The sequence below is a fragment of the Perna viridis genome, chromosome 11, assembly GCF_037379345.1.
Source record: "Perna viridis isolate PV_CMFRI_1.1 ecotype Kerala chromosome 11, ASM3737934v1, whole genome shotgun sequence".
Taxonomy (NCBI): Eukaryota; Metazoa; Mollusca; class Bivalvia; order Mytilida; family Mytilidae; genus Perna; species Perna viridis.
The window spans coordinates 7,207,295-7,220,863 of record NC_142455.1 but is presented as its reverse complement, the minus strand read 5'-3'; the positions used below and the strand labels follow the sequence as shown (position 1 = coordinate 7,220,863).

Below are 13,569 nucleotides of genomic sequence, written 5' to 3'. Positions count from 1 at the left end.
TTTATAGTGGTAATCAAAAGAATGTAATCCAGGGACAAAGACCACAAATGGAAGACAGACATACACAACAAAGGACATAAAATAACTAAAGTCATACAAAGTAACAAAAGCAAATGAGCAACTCGGACTCCACTAAAAACTGGGAGCATGGACCAGGCGCACCGGTTAAAATACGGAAATCTCACGGATGATACATGTTAGCTTGAAATTGGTCTTTACAGGAATGATAACTTTCCTTGTTGATCAATTGCTAATTAATAGTCAATGTTTATTATTCTGTGTTATTACCATGACTTGATTAATGATAAGGAGTTTCTAATATCAATATTACAAACTCCATCTGTCATTCTTTCTCTTTCATCTTTTTACTGGCCTTTTTTTTGACAGACAGTGCCTTGCAAGAAGCTGGGTGTGCTCACACTATAAGACAACTGAGTTAATGTCGTTTTTTTTTTTTCGTTTTTTTTTTTTTCGTGGGATAGGTACTAGATCCTTTTTGATGTACAACCTGTTTTCGTCTGCCGTCCATCTGATTTTCTCGTCTCGTATAGATATAGCAAATTTCTGTATACAAATTACTGTACACGAGTTTGAAGGAGTAACATCTAGTCCAAAACATTTGAACAATTTACTAAGGAAGTTCAAGATTCAAGAATAAATTGTTTACAAAAAGTACTCGAATGCATAATGTACATATGTATTGTAAATTTGCGGTAAATTACGGTCACCAACTGACGAAAGTAGGAATTACATCAACTTAATTGTATTAATCACTAAGCCAACAAAAATAAAATCCCTTAATTTATTGTTGTTTGGTTAAATTATGGCTTTTATCCTTCTATATATAAACTCAGAAACATTAATACAACTCGTCTATGGTGTAAATTCCCATTTCCTCTATTCCCTTATGTCTTATGCACCATTTCCCAATGATTCATTCCCCATTGAATGGAAAGTTTATCCTACCCAGGTACTGTACCTACAGAGAACCCTAAGATAGAAATGTAAAAACAAATGCACATTACACACAATGGTACTTGTCAAGTATTTTGTTCACAGATGATTGCAGAGCGACTGATGTGACAGAGAAGGGAAAGTGTTGTCCAAGGATAACGCCAAGTCTATGCAATAAGGTGCATATGGTTAAATTATCTAATAAAGGATAAAAAATGATTGTTAGTGCACAATGATGATATAATAAAATACAAAAATCTGAGACTGACCAAGTGGGAACAAAAAATCATCACTCAATTTGGTTTTAAAACAACATAATTTTGAAAATAGGGCGTTTTTTTTTCAACAATTATCAATCTTGATATCTATGTCACTATCTCTCTGTTCGAAGTATTTGAAAGGAGGGAGTGATCAAGAAAACCAAGATTCTGGCGGAAATCAAAAGCATGTAATCCACCTACAAAGACCAGACATAGAAAACAGACATATGCACAACAAAGAACATAAAATAACCAAACTAATACATACATTCTAACAGAATCGAAGTAAATGAGCAACTGGGACTCCACTAAAAACTGAGAGCATGGACCAGAAACTATTTTTGCGTTTTATTTGTCATCTCAGCTGACTACAGTAAATCATATTTGCCATCGTAAAAATGCGAAAATTCTTTCTTCAAAGACTAATTTTTGAACACAGGGAAGAACTACCCAATTCGAGTTCAATGAATAGCATACTTACAATTACTTTAACAATAATATTACATTTGAATTGTTTGGTAACGAGCAAGAAAAATTAAACTCAATGGTACAAGAAAGCTGTCACCAGCAAATCAATTCTGCATTCAGATCAGCACTTTTCAGAAAATCATACATTCATCTCCCACTAAAATCAACCAAATGGAACCAAATCAAGAACAATAACTCTTGTAAAGTGCCAATTTCATGTACAATCTATATAATTCTTATCTCAAAAGCGCAACAACCAAATGAAAGACTAAGAATGGTTACCTGTGATCAGTAACTGTTTCTGAATTCAGTGGGTTTTGACATGCATAAATCACCTTCTGTCCGATTTTTAGTAAAACTGCAACTTTTAAAGTCATAAATAAATAAAATCATGTTTATACATAAAATTTAATGTAACCAAATGTCAAAATGAAATAATATCACAGCCAAGAGAGGTCCTGATTTGAGTATTCTAGTTTAGTGATGGGATGTGATTATCTGACCATGACAACTCAATTGTCGGCCATTTTGTTTGTAAACAGAGTTTGATTGGTGAAGTGTCAGTTATAATTTGAACTTCTAGTTCATCTGGTAATGTTGCTGTTCCCTTTCTGTATCTAACCTGTAAAACAAGAAGTCAGTGTAGAGAAGTGTTAGTACTGCAGTAAAGATACTGGGGTTTCATTTTTTTTTGTTTGGTACTTATTTTCGTGGGTGGCATGGAATCACTATACGAAGGACACAACCAATAATTATCTCCATGAATGAAAGTCAACTCAGACAGAAAAAATTAGAATGTAAAAATCTCAGCATTGTACCTGTATCAACCTGTCACCCCTTATTTATCACATTAAACATCAAACCAATAGTTCAGTAGTGCTTAATCTCTTCTTGGGACTATTGATCTATATATTGCCAACTTCTCTATAATTTAATAGTTTTATCTTCTTCTACGATGGCTAGATATAGGACAGTATGATATGAACTAGTAATAAGATAAATTTCGCCATTGTGATTGGTTATTGTGTGATTCAGATGCACTTTCAATAAAATCTGATTGGTGTAATTGCTTATTTTTTCTTGTAACAACTGGTGACATCATAGACGAACTATTGCTAAAATTTCCATGTCAATGTCAATGGAATGTCAAGCAGCAAAATATTCTAGATGAGTACAGAGAAAAATGTTTTATAACTCAATTAATTTAAATATTGAAAAATATCAACTCCTGTTATTTACTTGCAAGGGCTTGTTTGTTATGATATTGAAATTAAATAACTTGAGTTGATATTTTGCGATATTCAACTTTTTCTCACTATGAAACTTATAATTCTCTTGGAAAAAAGAAAATTGCATTATTTTTCACATGAGATCCTGCCAATTTATAGACCTACATTTTCTAGGAACCTTTACTACGTGTACTTTTATATAATAGTAAAATGAATCCCTTTGTCTATATATTAGTTTCTTTTAAAAACATGAAGTTTTATGGTCGTCATCATGAACTCGTGGATCGTTATGGTGTATCCATCAGCACCATGAAAACTGATGTATTCAACGGGTCATAGTTTTCTTTTCCTTGTTTATATACCCCGGACTTGACTTTTTATGAGCAACTCGGCGGGTGTTTCTAGAAAAGCAGAGGACGCTTACCCTACTGGTGCACCTGGTCCATGCTCCCAGTTTTTAGTGGAGTCCGAGTTGCTCATTTACTTTTGTTACTTTGTATGTATGATTTTAGTTACTTTATGTTCTTTGTTGTGTATGTCTGTTTTCCATGTCTGGACTTTGTCCCTGGATTACATTCTTTTGATTACCGCTATAACCTTAGTTCCCTTGATTACTCTTGCACTGGTTGTGGTGCAGGATAAACCCCAACTTATACAGGAATTCAGGTATCAACCAAAAGCATGTAAAACATAAAGTATATCTGCATACATATAAAGTCATACACTAAATTTAAAATAATTCCATCCATCAGAAACAAAGATAATTGTAGCAAAATTAAGACGGACAGACAGATGGAGAAATAGATGAACTGACAGGTGATTCCAACGTACCACTCATTCATTGAGAGGGAGTATAATGTTTGTGGGATACTAATTACAACATTTCTTACCTTAGAATCTAAACAAGATCTAGGGATACCATTATAATGATAGAGATCAAATGTTTTAGGACTATCCTCAGTTATCTCCCCTGGGTAGAACTCTTCCATGAAACAATTCATTGTAATTATTCCTAAGCTCTCTGAATCTAACTTACTGGACATTATATCTACACTAAAATAGATAGAATAAACATAAAAATCAGACGTAAGTCTTCCTGGTAAATTAATAAAAAAAAAACACTTAAGGAGGTAGATCTATAGTAAGGAACACAACTCTTGAAATCAGTGATATGTTTGCATCATATTCCATTTCACCAAAATCTATCAAGTTTTCATTTGTAACAGAACAAAATCAGTCCATGTTACTTTGATGCTTACATGAAATTGATGTAAAATGCTGAATACAAACATTTCAATGATTTGTGAGAGTAATGTCCCTTACCCTAGGTCTACCTCCTTAAACAATTGTCTTAGGGGAAGTCCATATTGAAGGCTAGACTGTTGGTTGTTTCATTTGTGTATGACTGTTTGGGTGGTCATCTCACAGACATACCCCTCACATCTTTACTTCAATATGGAAACACAATGACCCACAAACTGCCATCTCTGCTACTGGAAATCACAGTAATTTAATTGATTCTAATAGTAATAGATGGGAATGTACTAAAAGTAATTACTATGTTTTACAGTACATGTATATTTTTGATGTAAGAAGTGGGTAAATGATACATAATTTTTATAGAAAGTTTTTACTACTGTAATACATTGATTACACCAAAAACAAAAAACACTGATTACTGCTAAAATAGTATGATGAAAGGAAATAATTCTTTCTGAAATATTGAGAATAAAAAAATTTACAGTGATAAATTTTTACTATGTGTTACTTCTTATTTAAAATTAAAATCATATGTACACAAATATTGAATTCATATCAGGGTCCGGTTTCATAAAAACTCTCAAAATGATATTTTCCTCAAATCCCTCCCCAACTCAAATGTCTACCAATCAAATTACTTGAAATTGAAGATTTCAGGACAAACTCAAGGATTTGAGGAAAATCTCAATTTGACGTTTTAATATGAAACCCAGGTCTGCAATAAGAATTTACGAAGTTAATTTTAATGTCTCATTCTGAGTTATTCATCAGAGCTCAATGTGACAGATATGTAACATTTGACAGCATAAATACATGTACCATTCAGAAATTCTAGAACATTAAAAACCAATCTCCTAAGTAGAAGGTACGTTTTTACACCTCTGCCACACTCAGTGCTTAACTCCACCCCTTTATGCAAATTAGTACAGTACACTAAAAACAATTTTGAGGTTATATAATGAGTAACGCTCAGGATCTGCGAATTTTTTCACATCCTGTATAGCAGAGTCTATAACTTAGTGGATTAATATATAATGAGTCCATTGACGAGAATCCAGCAGGTTAGGTTTGACAGCAGGAATTTCACCCAAATCTCGGGAAAACTGACAATGTCTGTTTCCTACAGGCACATTCATATAATGAATGAGGAATAGACCTTTTACATATTCCTGACTTTAAGTCTTTTTTTTCAGCAAAGGTTTGTAACTCTCCAACCCAACAGACTGGTTTACTGTCCAATGGGAGCAATGGACAGCAGCAGACTTCAAATTAAAATATTTGACTAATTGTAGCTGCAGTAAGTTCTTTAAAATAATTCATTTCAAACCATTTAATTACTTACCAAAGTGTAAATAGTTTAAGTTTCAAAGAAAAATGTTCTTCATTTCCCCAATAACACTGCCAAACAGATTATCCTGTGTTGGCTGGTATGTCCTTTTGAAAAAAGTTGTTAAAATGGCTTGCATTCAGTAAATATGAAAGAGAACTAGATTTCTTTGTGTTAATACTTACTATTTTTTTTCTGACCCCAGATCTAAAGCACTCATTAAATCTCCTAATAATGGTGTTGATATTCTTTGTGTTAATACTTACTATTCTTTTTCTGACACCAGATCTAAAGCACTCATTAAATCTCCTAATAATGGTGTTGATATAAATCCATTACCTACAGGAGAAGAGTTTTGATACTGTGGAACATGGTATAATGTGATTATTACATTTAATGGTGTTGATATAAATCCATTACCTACAGGAGAAAAGTTTTGATACTGTTGATATATTTAGATTCTCCTTCAGTCTTGAGAGAATTACAGAATTTCTCCACTCGAGATAGATATAATTCTAAAATTTAACTATCGAGAGTGGAGAAATCCTTTAATCCCTGCGAAAAATGAGGGAGAATCTGTTTCTCCCATGAATAAAATCATAAAAAATAAATTAAACAACACCCTAAATTCTCCCAACATCAGCTACATTATCAAGGACATGCCCTCCAGCCACTGTGTCATTAATATCTATCATGATTTTACATAACAATACAGATACAGAAGAAGAGTTTTGACACTGTGGAACATGGTATTATGCAATTATTACAGTTATTATCTAATGGAGAAACCTGTCCACATCAAACCCTATTTAGACTTCAGAATTGGTTTGGTTTAGACAGGTTATGGTTTACTAAGTTTTAAAATACATTTAAACAGACACAAAAGAATTCAAAGGTGTCTAGTATGGACAGATTTTCATTTTATTCAGGATTTTTTAAACAAGTTTCATTGTAAACATATGGAATAAATTTTTATATTACCATAACCATTTAGAAAAATATTTATGCAAATTAAGAGGAATTTTCTCATTTTTGTTCTTATGTTATGAGAATAAAAAGAATTTTCTCCACGGAAAAGATGGAAAATGATTTTTGTGATTAAGTTGAATCCAATGTACAATATTCTTATAAAATATCTGAAAACAGTAAGACAACACATACCTTCTGGATCAAATCTTTGGAATATATGTCTGGCACTACATTTAGCAGATTCTTTAATTATCAATCTGTCATCCTGATAAAAAAAACGGGGAAAAAACAATCCCTCAAACTTTCCATTTGACAACAGAAATCTGCAAAAATTGCTTGTTACACTTTCACCAAGAACCCATGCTTTATTTTGGTGTTCCCTGTATATTTTCAATAACTAGAGACAAAAGTAATTAGCTGTTAATTTGAATATATAAACACAAAAACTATTTTCATTCACTCAATATGTAGATTTTCTTGCAAAAACTGTCGTTAATCTTAAAAAAGAAAACCATTCATTTCATACAACTATTAAGAGACTCATATTTTATATCAGCCAGCAAGAAATAAAATTTTGTATGTCAATGTCTGTAGTGCTTTGGACTTACTTTTCTATATAAATATAAATTGCTTTTTATTAGCAGTATGCAACCACCAAAAAATAAGTCACGGTACCATTTCTGGAAAATGTGTGGTCTATAAAATGTTTCATTTTAACAAGAACTATGGTCTATGCTTAAATTTGTTCTCTGTAGTACTGGATTAGCTATTCACAGATCCAGATTATCTCCCATTTGTTACAGAAACAATTTAAGCAGGTTATCTATTCCAATTACCAGATTATCCAATCATATCATATTTACCTTGGCAAACAAAACTGTAAGGTGTGTTTCACTACCTAACAACCAAATAGGAAAACGTGGGTTCTTTAGATACCAACCAACCTAGAATAAAAAAAAGCATATAGTTAAACAAAAAAAAATCTGAACAAACCACACTATAAAAATATACCCAAAGCAGGGGTGTACACATTATTTCTGTCAAATGCTGACAAAATCAACTAACAGACTTCATAATACTGTTTAATTTCTGGAAACTTTCACAACTTTCCATAAAATTTCTTGATCTGATTGAATGAATTATCAATTTTGTCCTAAAAATGTACAATTCATCATAGCCTAAAAAAAAGATTTTTTTTTTAATCATAATTATTAACCTTCGGAATTTTTTATGTAAAAATTCAACTGTTTAGTATTTAGTATTTTTTCACATAAAATAAAGTAATTTTAACCAAAATCCTCATGTTCATGTGGGAGATTTTAAATTTGTCTTTTTCATTGATTTTGTGGGAGTCTCCCACTAATTTAGGAGGGTTAACAATTATGTTTTATACAGTAAAATAACATCTTTAGATTAATCCAAAGATAATTATTATTATATATCATCATAAAACCATACCTCACAATATCGTAAATATTCCATTAATGTTAAGAATCCTATTGTAGACTGTCGTGGAATACCTCTTAATTCTGAAATAAAATATTGTAAAGATGTTAACTTAGATTATACTAAAAACGTTTCAAACATATCAGTCCGGTCTTATAGGTAGCCATATGGATAGCCATATGGAACAGATTGGACCAACTGAAATTTATACCTATTTAATAAAGAGTGAATGACAATTTTTTGTATGTGATGTTCCGTTAAGACATTCAAACCGAGGTTATTATGTTTATCAGTCATGTCACAGCCAATTTTACGCAACATTGTTATTGGAATTAGATGATATTTTTCAGTATTGCAGAAGTTATACTCAGATAGAAAATATCTGGCAGTAACATCAATAAAATTGCTAATGAATACTTACTAAGTCCTGAGATGTCTTTGTCATTATCCCATACATTGGTGACTGCTTTACCACTAAGTAAGAGATTGATTAAACTCTGGCTACAAAGATAAACCATTAAAAATGTACTTAACAAGTGGCACATATACATTGTATAATAATCATTCTTTACCAGTTATTTCAACATTTAAGCATTCATACTATGGTTTTATTCCGTCACACTTTTCATATTAACTTAGTTATACATCAGAGCCCAGTGAGAGTAGACATATTTGCTTGAGGCAAACTTCAAAGTCATCCCTGAGGGCTGTGGATGATTTATGTAATGTACACTGATACAAACAGGTTCAATCAATACCACCAAGTTTATGAAGTTTTTATGATATAGCATGTGTTTTATGTTTCAATCCATCAGAACTGCCATTTCCACTACGTAAGTAGCAGTCTTTCTAAAAATCAGACAGAAGGTGATTCATGCATGTCAAAAAGCCACCAAATTTAGTTAATTTCTTGTTCAGAAAGAGTAACTGATCACAAAACCAGTCATAGTTTTTCATTTGGTTGTTGCATTTTTGAGATAAAAAAATATATAGATTGTACATGAAATTGGCACTTTGCAAGAGTTATTGTTCTTGATTTGGCTTCATTTGGTTGATTTTAGTGGAAGATAAATGTATGATTTTTGAAAAAATGCACATCTGAATGGAGGAAAGACTTATGTGAATGTAAAGCATAATTATGTGGACTGAAAATGCATCGTTTATTTGGTGGGTTTTTCTTGACCACGAATCAAAATGTCTGAATTTTATGTGGACTCTAGCAAAAATCTCTTCTTATTTAGTTTGCCAAAACTTACAAATTTTACAGAACAACATAGTTCTCTTTGGTGGCACTGGAAACTTAAATACAGCATTTCAGGACAAGAATGAATTACCAATCAAACAGACCCTGCTTTGTACTAGGACGACTCGCTATGCTGGATCTTTATTGTGCTAGCACACAGTAGCAATAGCCTGCAGGTAGGCAAAACAACTCCACCAGCCTTCTTTTTATCCCTTAACTTACCTTACCGGTGCACCTGGCCCATGCTCCCAGTTTTTAGTGGAGTCCTGAGTTGCTCATTTTCTTTTGTTACTTTGTATGTATTGCTTTAGTTACTTTATGTTCTTTGTCGTGTTTGTCTGTTTTCCATGTCTGGTCTTTGTCCCTCGATTACATTTTTCGAATTTATGCTATAATCTTGGTTCCCTTGATTACTCTCTCAAATACCCCAGGGGGTTCATGAAGTAAACAAAATATTACCTGCCATGACCATGTATACTGTCTATTAACTGTTCACCTGGGTCCTCTATCTCATTCTTTATTTGTTCTATGCCCTAAAACATCAACTTATTCAGTAAATAAGAGCATAATGACTTTTAACCTAGAAAATGATTAGACCATTTGCACATTTCATGGTATTCCATTGTAAATTTGATTTTTTTATGTTACATTGGGGGCAAAGAGCAATGTTGCTAAAATGTTGCTGAACTTACACATTTCCTGTTTGTCTAAATTCATAAATTCACAGCAGTATCCTCCAAAAGTGCAGACGGTCATTAGTTACTTAGGTACTTAGCTAAGGTTGATATCGTTTTAAAAAAAATCTCAAATAATTTTACATTTAATTCATGACAAGAGTACTAGTAATTAAGAAAATTTTTCCCACTGGACCAGTGGGCAATTTTCTCCGAAATTGACCTAGCCCTAAGGTCAATAATATGTTAAACCGAAAAATATTTAGAAACTAGGCAGCCGGGTGGGCAAACTCAGTTTCACTTTGACTTGACCATCATAAAATCTGCTTGCCATGGGGCAGTTGGACAGTGCTTATTTCAAGCCCTGCATGAAAAGTACTTTTTAACTGAATTTAAATCTGAATAGTGCTGTTAAGAAAGCGAACTAAATATATATGACATACCTGGTAAAAACAGGTACACTACTGTCAACACATTTTTTTTTTTATTTCTCCACTCTTCACGGTGGAGATGATTTGAGTGGAGTCAAAGTATCTCCACCCAACACAGTGGAGTCACCATTGCAAAATATTCTTGTAGTTTATTTCCTGTGCTTATATGACAAATTATACTCAATGACTTTTAAAGTTTAATAGCATTTCAGTTATATACAGAAAAAAATAAATGAAAAGAATTGAAATGAAGCAACTATATCTAAGTTTTTAATTTGGTGAGGACTTAATGGAGTCACAGTGAAGGAAAACAATGACTCTGTTATGAAGTGTGGAGAAATTAATATTTAGGTTGATGGTAGTGTACATGTACATGTATAAGATGACTTAAAGTTGACTATAGAAAAATTATGATATAAAAATGTAACAAGAAATATTATACAAACCTTAGTTAATACAATAGAATATAAATATAACACAACTCCAAAAGTATCTTTAAACATAGAAATCTTCGATTTCATAAATGTTCTAAGATCATCCTCTGTCTGACACTTTGTACACCTAAAATTACAAATACAATGATCAACTTAGAAAATACTATATTCAACTTTAAAGCAATTTAAACCCCTGAAAAAATGTCTTTATATACATGTAAGTATATACAAGTTAATCACATCTTACTAATGTTTTAATTGAGGAAATGAAGAAACAAATTCTAGTGTACAAAACCAGTTTCTAAAAATGTTGAGTTGTTCAAATCCAGTGCCACCTAATCTGGCAATGCAATTACATTAGAAAATATGATACCAAATTGTAAGTTTGTTTAGTAAAACAAATGCACTGTAAGCACTGATGACCTTGACAAGAATATGATTCAAAACTAATCTGAAATTTAAGACCAAAGGTCAAATCCTTCCTCTATTTAATAAGACATGAAGAATTGTATAACAGTACTCAGTACACACAAAAATGATAATATATACTTTTTATTCCACTGCAAACTTCTGGCCTCTCATATCATGTGATATGTATAACTATCACAATTCTTTCAATGATTTAGACTAACCTAACTCTAGTGTGAAACAACTCTTCATCAAGTTTCTGTCGCTTAGCTGACCTGGCTTCAGACGGTGTCTCACCATTTTCTTTTGATGTACCACAATGTCCTTCCTGTTCTGTATTTTCCTCAGCATCGTTATCTAATGACACAACTGAGAATATACCCATCCTAGTGGAAACTTCTAATAATATTTCTACTAATGCTGATCCTAATAATTCATCTGCTTTTTCCGCTGAAAAAAAAGTTCTATATGAAACTGATACATGTACATATATACACATACAATGAAAGGTTGGAATTCTGGTCCATACTCCATACTAAGAATAGCATTAAGTCAGAAAATTGCATGCAAGCCAAACTCTGGCATTGCTGGAGTAGTAACATATCAGTAGATTTATAGAAAAAAAACCATCAAAAAGTAATGTAAATTATATTTACATTTTGAAGACCAGGTAAAATATGTACATGTACAAATGTACAATCATTAAGTACCAATCCATATTAAATTCAGACCCAGCCAATAGTAAAGTGATTCATGGTGTAGAAAAACCAATCGAACAAGCAGTGGTTTTTCAGTCTACATACATGTATATGCTATATTTTTACATAATAATTATCATTTCCGTACTCAGATCTGCACCTTTGAGAAAATCGAGCATTCATCTCCCACTTTAATCAACCTAATGGAACCAAATCAAGTAAGATAACTCTTGCAAAGTGCCAATTTCATATACAATCTATATAATTTATATCTAAAGGTGAAACATCAAAATGAAAAACTAAGGCTGGTCATGTGATCAGTTAATGTTTCTGAACAAGAAATAAAACTGAATTCGGTGGGTTTTTGACATGCATAAATCACCTTCTGTCTGATTTTAGAAACACTGATACTTAAATATTAGTTACAGGACTAAGACTTGTATACATGTACTTTGAGTACAAGGTAAACTTCGATAGGCAAAACAGTAATAGGATAATTAATTGGAAAGAGTGAATAACCAAAATACTATCATGAGTGCTAAAGAAAACCTAGATTAACGAGTCTGCAGAACTTGTTATTTGAAAGAGGTCAATCCTAAAACGTTATTGGCATGAGTGGTCATATTTTGGTTATTCATGATAACCATTGATTATCCTATCTATTGTATAGATTATCTTAATAATTTATCAATATTTTTTACATGAGATTTAAATTCTGTAATTATGAAAGCTGTGACATTCACTCATTAAGTTATTTTTTTTAATGCGGTGACTAGGAAAAGTTATGAACTATGAACTGAAAATTTGAACTTAACGTCTGTATGTTCCAGGAAAATGAATTTGACCTTGTAAAATCATTTCAATTGCTTAACCTTATTTATACATGTACATGTACTAAGTAACTTCATACCTGATAGTTGAGTGAAGTCCTGTACAGGATTCTCTGAAAACAGTGCCTGTTGGACAATATAAGCTTGGACAGGAGCTATTACTGCACATGGTCCTCCATCAAACTGCATTAATGCTGTTGGTTCTTCTTCACTGAATACAAACCCTAAAAACAATATTGCAAATATCAGACCACTAACTTAGCTTTGAAGTTCAAACATTTCTGTTGAGTTCCTTAGAATTTTATCAGTAACATTCCTAACCATGCATGGATATGTGATTATGATGTACATGTATTTGCTTTCTTTTTGGAACCATCAGCATTTTTTAACTTGCCATTGATGAAGGTTGTGTTTTCGAAAATGGTTTCTTTCAACAAAGCATTGAAGTCACTGCATAACCACTAAGTCCAAAATTTTGACCAGCAATTACTTCAACCCTCAACATTTAAAGCATTTTAAGCTACGATTATATCTGTCCTAATTGTCTATATTCACTATTTCACTTCGAATATTCGATGTTATATCTAAATATATGTACGGAAAATGAAAGTTGAAAAATTCTATTTTTAGAAACATTAAGCTTTCAGTTACCTTGCGTCCATCTTTTGAATACCTCATCCTTCAAATCAGTTCCCCATAGGAGTGTCTTTAAAGCAGTAAGTGTTTCGTGGTCAAATTTTCCTGATGTTGTCGCCATGGTTCAATGTAATCGCCAAGATGGACCAAAATTCAAGACGACAAAATTTATGCCGCAACTTTTTCATCCATATTGTTGACATCTGAGTGCATAAGCAGCTTGAATGCCTTTAATGCGAACTTTCGAAATTCAAACACTACAATGAATTTGGTCTAACACGTCTCGGGATTTTAGTACATTT

At 32.2% G+C, this 13,569-nt stretch overlaps 1 protein-coding gene across 1 annotated transcript; it reads right to left on the bottom strand.

Annotated features, from left to right (window-relative positions):
- Positions 1 to 2,076: 2,076 nt before the first annotated feature.
- On the bottom strand, positions 2,077 to 13,482 carry LOC148602794 (ubiquitin carboxyl-terminal hydrolase MINDY-3-like). The gene is made up of 12 exons (XM_088552696.1): positions 13,283 to 13,482; positions 12,712 to 12,855; positions 11,328 to 11,553; positions 10,708 to 10,822; positions 9,616 to 9,689; positions 8,335 to 8,414; positions 7,926 to 7,996; positions 7,331 to 7,411; positions 6,660 to 6,732; positions 5,765 to 5,837; positions 3,802 to 3,964; positions 2,077 to 2,304 (listed from the first exon to the last, which is right to left on the bottom strand). The coding sequence occupies exons 1-12, from the start codon at positions 13,386 to 13,388 to the stop codon at positions 2,155 to 2,157; spliced, it is 1,356 nt and encodes a 451-aa protein (XP_088408822.1). The 5' UTR covers positions 13,389 to 13,482; the 3' UTR covers positions 2,077 to 2,154.
- Between the last annotated feature and the right edge of the window lie 87 nt (positions 13,483 to 13,569).

What these genes read in the sequence shown, in the direction of transcription:
- LOC148602794 (XM_088552696.1), bottom strand. Translation starts at nt 13,388, where the DNA reads ATGGCGACAACATCAGGAAAATTTGACCACGAAACACTTACTGCTTTA. An exon ending in ATTCTATTGTATTAACTAAG is followed by an intron (nt 9,690 to 10,707) that starts GTTTGTATAATA and finishes TTGATGTTTTAG; the next exon opens with GGCATAGAACAAATAAAGAA. An exon ending in AATATTTACGATATTGTGAG is followed by an intron (nt 7,412 to 7,925) that starts GTATGGTTTTAT and finishes TTTTTATTCTAG; the next exon opens with GTTGGTTGGTATCTAAAGAA.